Source organism: Vulpes lagopus, chromosome 19 (genome assembly GCF_018345385.1).
Source record: "Vulpes lagopus strain Blue_001 chromosome 19, ASM1834538v1, whole genome shotgun sequence".
Classification (NCBI taxonomy): Eukaryota; Metazoa; Chordata; class Mammalia; order Carnivora; family Canidae; genus Vulpes; species Vulpes lagopus.
This window is the reverse complement of record NC_054842.1, coordinates 27,117,141-27,133,408: the sequence shown is the minus strand read 5'-3', so window position 1 is coordinate 27,133,408 and position 16,268 is coordinate 27,117,141. Positions and strand designations below refer to the sequence as shown.

At 46.9% G+C, this 16,268-nt stretch overlaps 1 protein-coding gene across 4 annotated transcripts in view; it reads left to right on the top strand.

Moving 5' to 3' along the window:
* OXNAD1 (oxidoreductase NAD binding domain containing 1) overlaps positions 1–5,616 on the top strand; it is a 38,121-nt gene extending 32,505 nt beyond the window's left edge. For all 4 annotated transcript variants that reach the window (XM_041734145.1, XM_041734142.1, XM_041734143.1 and 1 more), the window contains 3 exons: positions 3,238–3,480; positions 4,260–4,368; positions 5,047–5,616. In XM_041734145.1, the coding sequence (XP_041590079.1) occupies positions 3,238–3,480; positions 4,260–4,368; positions 5,047–5,201 (507 nt within the window). In that variant the 3' untranslated portion in view covers positions 5,202–5,616. The remainder of the gene's footprint in view (positions 1–3,237; positions 3,481–4,259; positions 4,369–5,046) is intronic.
* The last annotated feature ends 10,652 nt before the right edge of the window (positions 5,617–16,268 follow it).

The following is a 16,268-nucleotide window of genomic DNA, read 5'->3' as shown; positions in this document are numbered from 1 at the left end:
CTGGTCCACAGCTCCCTGCTTGGTTTCATGCCTCATTGGCATTTCAATGAAGGAACTTATTCTTAGAGGCTGGAGAAAATCTCCAAGTGGCATTGCTTGAATGCACATTTTAATTGTAGTGCCTACTCCACTCTGCCCGGTGGGAGTTGCAAACAGCCTTTATGAAGTCAGATTTTTCTTGGAACTGTTCTCAGGTGGCTATTTTCCTCCTGAGGATTTGTCTTATTAAGCTATTAGAGTGGACAATGGAGGCACGTGAGTGTCTGGGTGGCAGCAGGCTGCTCTATTGGGACATGGGATAAAGTGCCATAAATGTCTTCCTTTATTTTATCTGCTTTGGCTCAGGCTCCTGGCAGGGTAAAGGGTTCTAGACAGCTATTGTGTGCTGGGCTCCAGTTGCTGTGGAAAAGTTGTTTATTTCCCAAGTAGAAAATCTATACCCAAAACATGGCTGTGTAATTGAAGGTAATGTCCTTTTACTCACTTCCATATTACAGCGTGCAGTACTTTGAGTGTTGTATTCGTGCTACCTTGGCAGCTTTTATTGATCAATAAAAGACAAAGATGGCTTTTCATTCTTTCCAGATGCTAGCAAATGAGAAGATAGATCTATTTAAGATTATTTTGTCACTCAGGAGATGGCAGGCCCCTTTATTTTTTTATTTTTATTTTTATTTTATTATTTTTTTTGCCAACTTTAGGACTTTGAAAATACTCTGGTTTCAAAACACAGTTCTCTAAAGGCTTTGCTGTCATTACTAATCCTGCTGAGGATGACCACTGGAGAAAATGATTTCTTTCTCATTTCTTAGTTTCTTTTACTCGTAGATTCTTAGAGATAAAGGGAGACATGTACAGGCAAGCAAGATGGGGAGTGAGGGGACAGAGATTAAATCTGTTGTCATCATTAGGCAGAACTTTTCATACCATAGCTTCTGTTTTAGAGACTTGAAAAGAAAGGGCATTTTGAAGCACTTTGGTGGCCAGTGTAGTGATCCGAGATTGTACTTACTCCTAACAGAATGCTCCGTTGCTGCTAATTTCTCTTGTCAAGAATGAAAACCCACTTACCATCCTTCGTGTAAAAATGGCCTATATATAAGTTTAGCTGTTTTTCTTTTCCCTCCAGGAAAGGATTTCCCTTTGCTTAATAGTTTGTTACCAGAAAGGATCTCTTTTGTGAATTAAAATAATTTTCTTTTTTTTCTCACATTTCTCTGAGACTTTTTTTTTTTTTTGAGACTAAATCTTCTTTAAGATTTAACTTCTTTAAGTTGTAAAGTTCCAAATTCAATTCATGTCAGAAAGTACTTACCTGCCTACCTGCCATATAGGGTGTCAAGGAGTGAATGCTGAGGGTTTGGTCTTTAAAAAGCACATGATTACTTATTGCTTTTTAAGAGAGAGTTCATTTAGTTGATTTACATCAGGAACATGTAATGGAGCAAACTTTTGCTCTTAATACAAATTTCTTTAGTTCTAGATTCTGTTTTTTAATGACAGGGAAGAAAGAAGCAGGTCCCCAGAGCTTTTCTCCATGACAGCTTCAGTGACTGAAACACCCTCCTCTAATAGAGCTTGACGCCAGCAAGCTGTTCTTTCGCCACACGGTATATCATGTGATGGCCACCACAGCCCTGTGAGGTGAGCAGGACAGGTGTTGGTACCCATTTAACAGATGCAGCAGCAGAGGCTCAGAGAAATGAAGGAACTTGATGGATTTCATAGGCTGTGATTAATATTCATTCTTCTCTGACTCTTACATCAGTACATTTTCTCCAAACTAGAGGTCTCAACTCTCTCAGATCCAATGCCCTCTTTCTAGAACTACCCGAAATGAAATTCAAAGTTAATGTAATCAACACGTGAAAAATTTTTTTGGGGTGGCATAATTCTCCAAGTGTAATGCCAAGGAGAAATAAAGAAAACTCGTAGATTAAATAGTAATTAGGAATCCCTAACGAGAGACTATGTATTTCACTATATCAGTGGTTGGGCAGATCTTAACTAGAAGATGGAATAAAGTGGTCAGATGGCTGTTCCTCAACGCAGAATCACTGTGAGTACACTGTCTACAGATGCAGGTGGTACAAGCTGTTGTATGGAGACATGCGTGTTACCAATTGGGATGTGGTTGTCCAGAACAGTGGACATACTTGGTAATGTTCTGGATACAGTAGAATATAATCTATAAGGTGGTTACATTGTGGAAAATTCAGACTCCGCTGTGCAAGAAATGTTTTGGGTTTTTTATGAATGAGTTAGGATCTAGTCACGGATCATTACAAATTAATTTTCACCTACATGTATGTCCCATGGGCCATTCATAAGTTTCTGCAGGGCAGTCCTGTGCATTGGAGATAATGTGCTGCTAAACTGGCTCTCTGAGTACAAAAAGTCATGACTTGCAGCATTTGCTAACTTCTGTGCTACAGATACTCAGTGGCTGATTTCAAACTGCCGGTAGAAATGTTCATGAAATTCTTCAAAAATTACCCATCAGCTGAATAGGAGCCAGCTCCAGGGTGCTGCTGACTTCACAAGACATCTAGCATCTCTGGTCCTGCCTTCTAAATGCCAGTTGGGCTTTCCAAACCATCGTGACAACAAAAAAAAGTATCATCACATGTTTTGTGGTAGTCACCCCCTGGTGAGTGAAGCCGCTGCTGCCTGTCCTTGCTGCTCCAGGGAGAAGTGAACAGGACTGAACAGCACCATAGCGCAGGCCTCGAGCCTGCACAACAGCTCTGGCTGTGCCCTGCTGGTGACCTGGACGAAGCCCCCCAGTACCCAGAGTCTTCTCTGGTGAGCCCAGGGTAGCCATGGTGTAATGACACTTGCCCCTGAGTTCCATAGCTTTGATCAGAAAACAGGAGCACCATACAGAAAAGGAAGCTCCTGCTTCAGAGCTATCCCAAGTCCAGTGCCACTTTCTACAACCCAGTTCATCACCTAAGAAGTTAACAAATGGCAAGATGACCGAAGTGAGCATCCTTTTCTCTGTTTTGGAGTGGCTGTGCAGTATGGGATCATGAAGGCAGAGTGGCAAATGGCCTCTATAATGGACAAGTGGAACCGGCTCACGGGGCCTTGGGACACTTGAGAGCCGGCCATAAAAATAGTCCTCAATGCTGATAAAGATGCAGGAGGTAGATGCCATCCGTTTTCTTCAAGAAGAGCATCAGGTGTAAGACCTGTGCCACAAAGGACTAACAGATCTTTTCTTTCCTGCCTTAGTGTACACTTGACTCTGAAGTGGCTGTGAGAGTGGGTGGAGAGTTCTTCTTTGACCCACAGCCTGCAGATGCCTCTAGAAACCTCGTGTTGATTGCAGGAGGAGTAGGAATTAACCCTCTGCTTTCCATCCTGCGGCATGCGGCTGACCTCCACCGAGAACGGGCAAACAAGGGAAGGGGCTATGAGGTCGGGACGATAAAGCTGTTCTACAGTGCAAAAAATACCAGTGAGCTCCTGTTTAAGGTAAGGGACGAGTGCACGTCTCCTAGCAAACTCATGTCATGGTGTGACTCGTCCACAGACCTCTCTTCCTGTTCCTTCTGTCTTCTGTGTGAGAGTTCACTGCCTCAAAACGCTGGACAGGGCTTATCCTGTTCAGGTGGGAATTAACGTACGCTTCTCACGCAGGACTGTGAAACAGCTCATGTTCAGGAGGCTCCCGTGAAGGGACAGGACAGGACAGGTCTGGTGGGCTTGGGTGTGGAGGCAGAGGAACGGAAAGGTCACCACAGCCCTGAGGCTCCGCTGAGCCAGGAGAACTGGGGTGGAGGGTGCTCGCATGTCTCCGGAGTAGGTGAGAGGCAGAGTTTGGCTGCGGCTTGGTGAACAAAACCCCCACTGGTTGCATCTGTTGAAAGGAAGTACATTTGACAGGAGAAGGCTTTCACTCTGGATTGCCTTGCAGCTGCAGGGATGAACAAAAGAACAGCAACAGTTAAAAGACACAACTGTGGTCAGTGAAACTGCTGCTTAATTGCCAATGCCTGAGAGAAAGGGAAAAGAAAAAACTCCCATAGAGTTAGTAATATGCTTGTTAGCATATTCAGATTTCAATTAAAGCCAAATAGCCCTCTGTACTCTGAATGCTCTGGCCTGCTAGGCTGCAAACAATACCTCTCTAAGTAGAGAGGAAGAGTGGCAGACGTGTGCAGAATGGGAGTCGAGGTTCAGCGGCAGTGGTTGTGCACATCTGTTTTGATTTTTAAAAATTGTAGTGTGACCAACTATGTTTGACATTCCAGAAAAATATCCTCGATTTAGTAAATGAATTTCCTGAGAAGATTGCGTGCAGTTTGCATGTTACAAAACAGACAACGCAAATCAGTGCAGAACTCAAGCCCTACATCACGGGTGAGTCCCCTAAAGATATTTTGACTAGCTCCATGCAGTTGTCTGCTGGACGTGCTAGTTGGTTGAGTGTAGATGCTTTACTGTCCGAGGCCACTGGCTGGTAATGCCGCTACCTGGAGGACTGGGAGGTGATTCCTCATGGAAGAATAAGGAGGGATTTGGTTGGATTTACTTACTATGTTCAGGTTTCTTGCTGCCCATGTAAAAATTTATTTTCCGCATATTTTAAAGGGGACCTTTGCGTCAACACCATAGTATGCACATGGAGAATTTATATTCCAGCCTTAACTGAAGTCATGCCATTTGCCATTAATGGTCATTTAACTTACTCGTGGTTTCCCCTGCTTGGAAAGATTCTTCACCAGTTTATTTACTTTGCTGAAGCCAGTTCTGAATCTCTACCAAAGATCAGTAAGCTAACTGGCCCTGTCCGAAGAGTGTGTTCTGGTCAGCTTCCCACTTTGCTTGCTGTCAGCTTAGGGAACCTGGAGATGCACTCTCTGCTTGCGTCTGGCGCCCGGTGCTGCCACCAGGAGCCGTCGTGTGAATGACCCCACCCTAGACTCCCTAAGCTTTGGTTACTGGAAATAAACCCTCTTGCTGAGTTGTGGTTAGTCCTTCCTCAGCTCAGTACAGGCATGTCCGGCTTATTTGGTGTTTATTCTGTTTTTTTGGTAGAAGGAAGAATAACAGAGAAGGAGATAAGAGATCATATTTCAGAAGAGACTTTGTTCTATATATGTGGCCCACCTCCAATGACAGACTTTTTCTCCAAGCAACTGGAGAACAGCCATGTTCCCAAAGAACACATTTGCTTTGAGAAGTGGTGGTAGGGAGCAGGCAAAGGTGGAAAAGAGAAAGCCGTGAAATCCACTCAGGGCAGGAACAGAGAAAAGATTTGTGGCACAACGGATTTACCTCCTATTCAGCTTTTTTTTTTTTTAGCCTGAACTAAGTGACCAGCTGGAGCATAAAAGAAAAACCAGCTCACAGACTTAGATGATAAATTTTTTTACAAAGACTTCATTGATTAAATTATTTTTACTATATTTTCTTTTATTAATAACTGATTATCTCATGTTGTATCTTGAATTGGTCAATACAGATTTTCTTTCCTCTTAGGGAAAAAAGAGATACATACTTAAACTTAATCATTTAAAAATGTGGTTTCCTGTGTAAAATGTAAGCTATCTCTATTTGATAGCAACCTTTATATCTTACGCTCAATAAACTTATAATTTAAACACATTCCTGATCATTTTACTTTGAAATTTCTTTCTATTTAATGTCTTCGTTCACTTTACTATGCCTGAAGCTTTGCTTCTTCAGACCGTCAAAGTTGGGTTTGGAAATGGAAGCTTATGAGGAAACTGCTTCAGGGAATTGAATATCTGGCATGTTGGCTTAATGTTAATGAATGTCCTAAGTATGTATCCAGACTGATTGTTAGTTTCTTCTCAAACAAAACCCTTCCTGCGCTCTGTGTCTTGGCCGCCTGCCTTAACACTCTACGTAGGAGGCGGCTTCTTGTTTGGGACAAAGGCGTCGGTGACTGCTGGACTGCATGTCGAATCTGCCTTCAATGACTAGGCTGGCTGCCTGTAAAAAATGTGCTGAGGATTGATTAGGGGGTACAGAGCCATTTCCAAATCCTGCCTTTCTGCCTTTTATTTCATTTCTTTGCCAAGGTTGTTCTTGGCACCAGTAGCTCCTCGACATACTACTCGTTGAATGACTGAAAGAAAGCAACTGGCATTTAGCTCCTTGATAAGCCTGGGGGTCAGGAGGCGGTCCCCAGAATGGGTAGAGAGAATGGTAGAGCCTCATCTCAGGGCTGCTGTAATGAAACTGCTAGAAAGCAGACTGCTGTTCTTAACCTTCGTTTAGATTTTTGAAAATCCAAAACAAGTCCATAGGCTGAGGCCAGGCCATTCTTTCTGTGACACACAGTGTTGGGCCTGAAGCTACCAGCTTGGAGAACACTGTGAGAGGGAGAAGGCAAGATCAGTTCTAGAAACACAGGAGCCCCAGTTGGGATTCTCTTCCTGATCTGATGGGAAAAGACAACTTGTCTCTTGTCATCTGTGGCTGTAGGCCTCCCAGGGACTTTGGGGCTTAAACACAGAATGGATTTATGAGGCCTGATGATGACTGGCACCACTCTTCTCAGTCATCATCTCAATGATGACTCTGCCCCATTTTGAATGTTGTCAAGTTTTAAGCAAAGATCATTTGTCAACTATTTCTATCCCAGATTTGAATTCAGCAGGAGGAAAGTGGGGCTGTTGACCTGATGGGAATTTCAAAGTTTATCCAAGGCACTGGTCACCAGTGTTTCACAGGTGAGGTCTGGCCACTATAAGGAGCCCTGACTCATCAATTGGCCCCAAAGTGCTCAGGCCCAAGGGCTGGGCTTTCGGGCTGAGTACCCAAGAGGCACAGGAGCATAGCACCATGAGATTCAGTGATGTGGGAACAGCAAGGGGCTCTTCTGCTGGCTGGCCAAGGCAGCTGGTGTGGAAACAGACACAAAGGTACAGAAAGAATGGCTGGCCCGGGCCTTTCTGTGTTGGGAGTGGAGGTGCAGGGTGAGCCCCTTCAGCACAGCAGGAGATGGGAGCGTAGGGAGGTGCCACCACTGCCTGTCTGTCCACTATTGTGCTACAGCAAGGTCTACCTGTCCTGCCCAGCACCCTGCCAGTGACTGTCACTATCTGTAACCTGCTTGGATGGGCCAGGTCATGACCTTGGCCTGGACTGTAGTTCCTTCTAGCCTGTTGTTTCTGGTGCTGAGTGCTGGACAGTCTTTCTGGTCTGCTGGCCAAGAATGGCCTGTTGCCCTTGTTTACCAGGCTAGTCAAGATCTCTTGGGTACTTAGATTGAGCTAACTCCCGCCAGGGTGCCTTGAATTTATAGTGTGGTGGCTGAGAATATAGACTGGAGAGAGCCCTTGAATCATACTGCTTACTAGATAGATGACCTTGAGCGAGTCACTCAACTGTGGCATGCCTCAGTTTGTAATTACACACATGTGTGCACACACTTGCAGCTGCATATAAAACAGAGATAATACTCCATACCTCCTAGGGCTGTTATGGGGACTAAATGTGTTTAAAAAAAAAAAAAAACATATAAAATGAGTAGCAGAACACTGCTTGAGTGTGTGGTTAATTTGCTATCCCTTGTCCTATTGAGAAAGGATTTGAAGAGGCCAGATGGCTTAGGCTTAGTCCACTGACCTTTAACCTACTTGCAGGTAGGGCCCTGTCTTGTTCAGCACTATGCTTAGCCCACAGCAGTTGCTTAATATTTCTTACATGGGTGAAAGGACCTGCCCAGAGCTGATGAGCTACGTTAAAGAAATTCTTAAAGATCCTTCCTGTCTCATGATTCTGTGAAAAGACGTTTCTTCTTGTGACAGGAGACCCTACAGTCTATGCATGAGATAGGTTTGAGCCTTCCTCAAATGTGAAGTGTTGGTATGAGCACCAGTGCTCACCAGAAAATGGATCAAATACTTGGTCCTTCCCAAGTAGTCCACCATTCCTCACCAACAGGCTGTCTGCAGGTGGCTGTGGAGCTCTGAGGTAAAGATGTTCCCTGGAACCCTGGTTCTGGTTAGTAGACTCTACTTAAAAAATCTTGTTATAAAAATGATGAAAGAATCAATGCTTGATTCTTTCGTTTTATTTATCAATATGAATTGGTGCCTTAGCAACCTCCAAAGATGGTCACCGGTGAGATGTTTTTAAGTTTCGTTATGAACTCATGGCTTTTTGTACATTTGATTGTATCTATTGTGGCCAATTTTCTGATGCTCAGCTTGTTCATGATGGCCCCTGCTGTGTTGGTTGTGGGGGCTGATGGGGGTTGGGACTCTCGGGTACAAACAGTGATCTAATGAGCAGGAAGGAGGAAAAGAAGGTAAGTGTGGAATCAGGAAGCTACATGAAGAAAGTGCCTCAGGGAGGACAGACTGGCTAGCCGTGTCATGTTGCTGGTAGGACAGGAGAGAGGAGTTCCCATGAGTGGCCATTGATTTAGCAGCTGGAAGGTCACTGGTGATCTCCATAAGATGGATGTTATAAAGGAAAGCATATGAAGAAAGAAAACCTATTGGAGTGGGTTTAGGAACAACTGGGAGAAAAGAAATTATAATGGTTGGTATAGATAATAGTTTCAAAGAGTTTTACTATAGAAGGAAGGAAAAACATAGGAGAGGCAAGTAGAGTCAAGAGAACTACCTACCCCCCCCCACTTTTTTTTTTTACCCATTTTAAAAAATTTGTTTTAAAACTTTTTGTTTTTAAATAATTTTAGGTTTATAGAAGAGTTGCAAAGGGTTTTCATATATCTTTTACTCGGTGTTTCTGAATAGCAACATGCATTTATCAAAATTAGGAAGTCAACCGTATAGTTAAGTTGGTGCAGTACTGTTAACAACCACAGTATTTTTAAGATGAGAGAAGTAACAGCCTGAAAAACTATGAAAGAATCATTCAGTGGGATACCAGTTGGGGAGGTGATGACTTTTTCTGGAGGACGATAAATTGGTTAAGTATGATTTATTGAGCATCTAGTATGTGCAGTCACTGTGCTAGTAATTGAAGATAGGAAAATATGTTATCTTGAGGAAGTTAAGTAGTTTGGAAAACTCTCTTTTGCAATTAAAAGTGGATGCTTTGGAGGGAAAAAGTGGGTTTTTTTTTGCAATCATTGCTGGTGGAAAGAGAAGCTGTAGAAGGTGGCCGGCTGGGCAAGTCCCTGGACAGTGACATCCTATGGGTGGAGGCGTGGGAGAGGCAGTGGGAAGGGTTGTGCCCCACGCTGGAGACGGTGCTTAGGAGAGTTATACAGGATGCATAGCCGCTGCTGTACATATGTTCACGTGCGCTTGTGTGAGCAGCAGTGTGTTTGCGCGTGTGGGGATTGTCCAGTGCTGTGTGCCTCGGCCTGAGATTTTTTTTTTCTTTCTTGATGGAAAACAGCAATTTCCTTCATTCCTGGGTACTGCAGATGATCGTATGCTGATAATTTGACCCGAGCACTGTTGTTTCATTTTATTTTAAATGAAACTCCAAGAAGTATTCTATTCTCATCTTAGAGAAATACTGAGATGCCTTGTCTTTAATATTATTCTTCCCTAATATGTGCCTCCACAGCAAGCGTGGTGATGACATATGAAGATACCTCCTAACCCACCATCAAATCAAGGCATGCATTTAGAGGTGTTTGTGTTCAGGAATTCAGACTTCCTCATTGTCGAGCAACCATCTTGGTCCAGTCTGTTCTGGGTTCTTAAAAACCCTACAGGAGCCCATAAGCCTGACGTTGTCTCTTCCGTCTCCTCCCTGGGTCCCAGTTTGTTGTGCTTCAGCATACCAAGATTTTGTCTATTCCTCTCTTCTTTTTTAATTACCTGATAAATATGATTGTAAAAAATCAAATAATATGAAAGTATGAATACCAAAATGCCAAAGTTTTCTTCTCTCCCATCCCACTCCCTGGCCCAGAATTAACCTCTATATAAAAAGCTTGCTAGGTATTAGACATTTTACAGTGTATTTACCTCGTATACAATATACAGATATGTGTGATTGTGAATTTCAGTCTTCTCACACACTCCACACTGTGGGTGTATGCCATAATGTATGTAATTGTGTGTATATGATGAACATCTAGATTGTTCCCAGTCCGGGCCTATTACAAACAGTATTGAAGTGAACAAACTTGTTTGTGTGATGTTTAACATGTATTCCTTTTTTTTTTTTTTTTTTTTTTAAGATTTTATTTATTAATGAGAGACACAGAGAGAGAGGCAGAGACATAGGCAGAAGGAGAAGCAGGCTCCATGCAGGAAGCCCGATGTAGGACTCGAGCCCCGGACCCAGGATCACACCCTGAGTCGAAGGCAGATGCTCAACCGCTGAGCCACCCAGGCATCCTTAGCATGTATTCCTGTGGAATTATTAGAAGTGTCATTTTTGGATCAAAAGTTGGCTGGTATTACCCAATTACCCTGTAAAACGCCTAATTGACTTATATTCTAATAGAGTATGAAAGTACCCATTTCTCTGACAACACTAGATTGTCAAAGTCTTTAAAGTATATTTTCCTAGTCAGTGGAATCAAAGATGCTTTTTGGAAAAAAATGCTAGGAAGTAGCTAAAGTATTTTAGCCATTTTGATATCTTACTGATTTGCAAGTCTTTATAAAATAGAACAAATACTAATCTTTTGTCTGTATATGTATTGCAAATGTTTTTTCCTAGCCTATTAATTATCCCTGAATTCTGTTTGTTATAACTTAACACGAGAGTTTTAAATTCATATATAGTCAAACATATCAGTCTTTTCCCTGGGCTTTTTTTTTTTTTTTTTAAATTTATTTATGATAGAGAGAGAGAGAGAGAGGCAGAGACACAGGCAGAGGGAGAAGCAGGCTCCATGCAGGGAGCCCGACGTGGGACTCGATCCCGGGTCTCCAGGATCACACCCTGGGCCGAAGGTAGGCGCTAAACCACTGAGCCACCCAGGCGTCCCAGGCATTCAAATCCTTAAAATTAATCCACGAGAGAGGTGCTAGAAAAGTTTTTAAACAATGGTAGTATCACTGGATTGCTTATTCCAAGGAATAACTTTTTTTTTTTAAAGATTTTATTTATTGGGGATCCCTGGGTGGCTCAGCGGTTTAGTGCCTGCCTTTGGCCCAGGGCGCAATCCTGGAGTCCCGGGATCGAGTCCCACATTGGGCTCCCAGCATGGAGCCTGCTTCTCCCTCCTCCTGAGTCTCTGCCTCTCTCTCTGTGTCTCTATCTTTATCATAAATAAATAAATAAATCTTAAAAAAAAAAGATTTTATTTATTCAATTGACAGAGAGAGAGAACGAGCACGAGCAGGGGGAGAGGCAGAGGGAGAAGCAGACTCCCCGCTGAGCCGGGATTCCCCTGCAGGACTTGATCCCGATGACCTCATGACCTGAGCCAAAGGCAGGTCAGAGCCACCCAGGTGCCTCCAAGGAAATAGCTTCTTCTAATAAGGACATTATTCCTCCGTTTCTGGTTCGCTGATAGCGTCAATACTCCCTCACTCTCCGGTCAGTTGCAAAGTCCAGTCACTCTATGCTCCTGACTCCCAGAGCTGCCCCTTCTGCTCCACGGAGGTGCACACTCCCACCTGGCCTAACGCCCGGGCCTAACTTACACCTCTGCGCCCTCCCCGGGCCCCCTGCACACCTTTCTCCTTTGGCAGCCACAGAGCTCTTCTAACAATGCACATTTAATGTCACTTCCCTGCCTAAAACCGATCAGCGTCACCACTGCCCGGACCGAACCCCCCGTGTCTGATCTCCGCTGCCACTCCCCACCCTGCACGCACAGCCCTGCGCACCTGCTTTATCAGAGCCCCTTCAGGTACTTGAACCCCGGCTGTTTGCTTCAGAGCCTGCCCCCAGAGCGGCCTCGCTGCCTCACTGCTGAATTTACGCAGCGCTTACCCCGCGCCACGGTCCCTGAGCGCTTTGCATCCATTTAGTTCTCACGTTCATCTCCATTTTACAGATGAGGCAACCGAGGCCCAGGGGGGTTAAGTCACGCACCCAGGGCCACACACCCGGGCCGGTGACAGGGTCGGGGTTCCAGCTGAGGGCAGCTCAGCCCATGCGCCACCCCCCCCACCCCCCCCCCCCCACCCCCCCACCCCCCCCCACCCCCCGTCTCCACGCAGCCCCTGGGGAGGGGGAGCAGGGACTGGGTGGTCACAGCCCCTGGGGCGGGGGAGCAGGGACTGGGCGTGTGGCGCCTCTTGCCGTGTCCGCAGCGCCCGGCCCAGCGGCCTGGGAGTTAACCCGATCCCCGGCCGGCGTCCGCATGGCTTCCTCCTCCGGCAGCAGGCACCCAGGGCTCCCAGCCAGAGGCTCGCCGGGCCTCACCCTCGCGTCCACCGTCCACGTCTTTCCCGGCGCTGTACTCCAGGGACCAGGGACAGGAAACCCCGAGTGTCCCAGGAGGCGGCCTCGCCCGTCTGGGTGGCCAAGCAGGCCGGGTGCTGCTCACGCGGGGGCCTCTGGCACCTCGGCAGCCCGATGGAGACAGGACCCCCTGGACATCTGGGGAGTCCACGCAAGCCACCCCCAGGCTGCAGGCCGCACCCCAGGCCTCCTCCTCCCCCTCTTGTCAACCCTTTGTCCATCTTTATTGCCGCCCGCTGCCCTTGGCCTGCTCCGGGTGGGAGCCCGAGCCCAGATGGCGCTGGTCCCCGGGGTCCCCCAGGGCCAGCAGGCCCCCCCTGCACAACTGAAATATGTTGCCTGAGTGAGGAGCTCGGGGTGAAGCCGAACCTCCTAATGAGCACTGCTACATCTGAGAGCGATTCCTGCAAGATGTCTTGCGGTTTAAAACGGGCCATGATGACTACGTTTAGAGACTGATAAAATGTGCTTCACAAGAACTGAATTAGAACGTCTCGTCCCGACGCTTTCTTGAAGCTGGTCCCATCAAGCGGAACTCCGGCGGGGTGTGACCAGCTGGGAGATTTGAAGACACTCACGCAAGGACTGGACTCATGTTGACTGTATCGTTACTTATAAACAGGGGGGCGCCTGGCAGGGCGCAGTTAAGTGTTGGGACTCTTGGGGGCCCCTCAGTGGCTCAGTCAGTTCAGCATCTGCCTTCGGCTCGGGTCATGATCTCAGGGCCCTCGGATCGAGCCCCACATTGGGCTCCCTGCTCACAGAGAACTTGCTTCTCCCTCTCCTCCCTGCTTGTGCTCTCACTTCCTTTCTCTCTCTCTCTCTCTCTTTCAAATAAATAAAATCTTTTAAAAAAAAGAATTCTCGGAAAAAAAAAAGTATCGGGACTCTTGCTTTTGACTCAGGTTGGGATCTTGGGGTCATGAGATCAAGCCCTGTTTGGGGCTCTGAGCGTGGACTCTGCTGGAGCTTCTCCCTTTCCTTCTGCCTCTGCCCTTCCCCACTCTCTCAAAATAAATAAAATCTTAAAAAAAAAAATCTCCGCTAACAAATACATTAAGACTTTATAAACATTATTAAAGTATTTCTGTTGGGATGGCTCCTCTGTGCTTCCATAGCAGATAAACCTCACATTCTCAGTGCTTCAGCAGAGCTCATTAGATGTACCCCTCGCCACGGGCCTCGGTGACCCCTGCCAGGGGTGGTGGGGAGGAGAGGGCGGGGGGTGCTTTGTAACGATCAGGCCCAGGGTGGCCCGCATCACATCTGCTCACGTCCAGTAGCTGGAGCCCAGTCACAGGCCCCCAGGGGCTAGCGGGGCTGGGAGAGAGGAGCCAGTGGGCGCTGGCGGAATGAACCCTGACAGCCTGTCTCTGCCCCGTTTGTCTCCTGCCAGCCCACGTGAGGATTAGCCCCACACCACACCAAGCACTTTGCATACAGAAAGCTAATGAGGCAGGTGTCAGCGCCGGCCCACACATGGGGACACGGGCACGTGGAGGGTAGCATGTAACCAGCTGGCTCCACAACCCGGCTGGGCTTTCGTCCCGCACGGAGCCAGGCATCAAACAGGCTCACTGCTGCATTAGCGCGGGGTCCCCAGGCCCTCCCTGTGTGTCACTTCTTCAGCCTCGTGCCCATGTGCACTTGAGAGCACTACCCCTACATCTCATTCAGCAGGAGAAGGTTTCCTCCGCACCCACGCCCTTTCCCCGAGCCTCTCTGGAGGTGGAGAGGAGGTCTGGAAAATATCTTACTGGCCAAAGAGAATTCAGCCACAGCTTCGAAAGAACTTTTGTTCCTGGGGGAGGTTTTTTTCCCCCTCTAAAAACCTCTTGGGTCAACAGGGTGGCTCAGTGGTTGAGCCTTTGTCTTCGGCTCAGGGTGTGATCGCAGGGTCCTGGGATCGAGTCCCGCATCAGGCTCCCCCCTCCCCCGCAGGAGCCTGCTTCTCCCTCTGCCTGTGACTGCCTCTCTCTGTGTGTCTCATGAATAAGATCTTTAAAAATATTTTAAAAAAAAAAAAAAAAAAAAAACTTCTTTCCATAGGCAAAGGGAACAATGGGGCCGAAAAACTACCAGAACCCTCCATGGCAGTCGCTCAGTCCCTCCCACGAGGCTGGCCTTGGCCTCCCCTTTCTGGCAGTACCCCTGACTCCCTGGAATGCTCCCATTGGGCTGTATGGTGGTGGGGGCAGGGCCACTGAAGTCAGTTAGGTCCCCAGACTGCGGGCAGCCCGGGTGGCTCAGCGGTTGAGCACCATCTTCAGCCCAGGGCCTGATCCTGGAGACCCAGGATCGAGTCCCACGTCAGGCTCCCTGCATGGAGCCTGCTTCTCCCTCTGCCTGTGTCTCTGCCTCCTTCTCTCTGTGTGTCTCTCATGAATAAATAAATAAAATCTTCAAAAAAAAAAAAAATCCCCAGACTGGAATCACGCCCTGAGCTGAAGGCACTCAACCACTGAGCCACCCAGACGTCCCACTTAGGTCTCCACTTAAGTCATCTATCACCCCCAGAATTCCCCCTTTCTTTCCAGACCTGCTGTGACAGGTACAGCCCCAAAGACTGACTGCCACATGCACAAGCTTGGTGGAGCCCAAACATGAGCCTCTCCAGCATTTCCTGGTCCACAGGGCTCTCCGTGCCAACAGGCCTTTTCCCTGATCGGCAGTCACAGGAGAGCACACTCTCCTTCAGGGATCCCGCCACCCGAAATGCACATGGAGGATGTTGGGATTGTCAGGGCCTTAGTTATTTGCCATTAGTAAAAAGCATCTCATTTCATAAGAAACAAGCTGTGACTCAACTCACAGCAATCCTGTGGCTGGTGGCTCTCACCCTTGGCTGCACCCTAAAATCCTCAGGGGGCTTACGAACCTGGTGCCCAGGCCACTCCCTAGAGCAACCACTCTAGTCTTGGGGTGGGACCCAGGTAGTGGGAATATTTTCAGCTCCCCCAGGGATTCTAGGGCCAGCCAATCTGAGTACCGCCTCGGGCAGACCGATGTTTTGCCAGGTATCAGCGGGGGTGCGGGGAAGTGGGAAAAGCAACACCCTCAGAATTACTTGTTAGCCTGGTGCTAGGGCCAAATTCCCTGAGGAATTCAAATTAGCTACAGTCACCTTTAATTTTTTTCCCCCGTAACACATGCAGCCAACATAAATGTCAATTATTAATTGAAAAATATGCCCACTGCCGAGTGATGGCAGCCATCCACCTGAAGGGTGCAGCCTGGACCAAATGCTTTCCAGAGTTGTGAGAGATGGGCCTTGTTTTTGTCCCAAGCTCTGCTAATGAGCGTATTTTTAAAAATCCATTCCTCTAAGAGACTAAGAGACAATGTTTTAAATCAGTGTGGGTAGCTCAGTGGTTGAGCATATGCCTTCGGCTCAGGGCGTGATCCCGGGGTCCTGGGATTGAGTCCTGCGTCACGCTCCCAATAGGAAGCCTGCTTCTCCCTCTGCCTGTGCCTCTGCCTCTCTCTCTGTGTCTCATGAATAAATAAATATGATCTTTTATAAAATAAATCAATGCTGTATAGATATTCTTGAGCATAATTGTGGGGAATGTCATTTTTAAGTATCTTCTCTTTGAATGGAGTCTTTAACCTTTTTAGGGAAGCTCTGGGTCTGGGTGGGGGGCAAGTGTACTCAAAAATCAAGAGGCAAACAACTGGACAACATGGCTTACAAGGCTTTTTCAGTACTGCCCTATAAAAATATCGCACAAATGTGTTTATTTTAGCAAACTTGCAAATGAGGACGAGACTGGCTTCATGAAATAATTTACTTAAAAGTCTGGCAATGGGGCGCCTGGGTGCTCAGTCAGTTAAGCAGCTGACTCATGATTTCTGCTCAGGTCATGGTCTCTTGGCTCTGGCTCTGAGCTCAGTCTGCCTGGAATCTTCTCTCTCCCTCTCCACTCCTC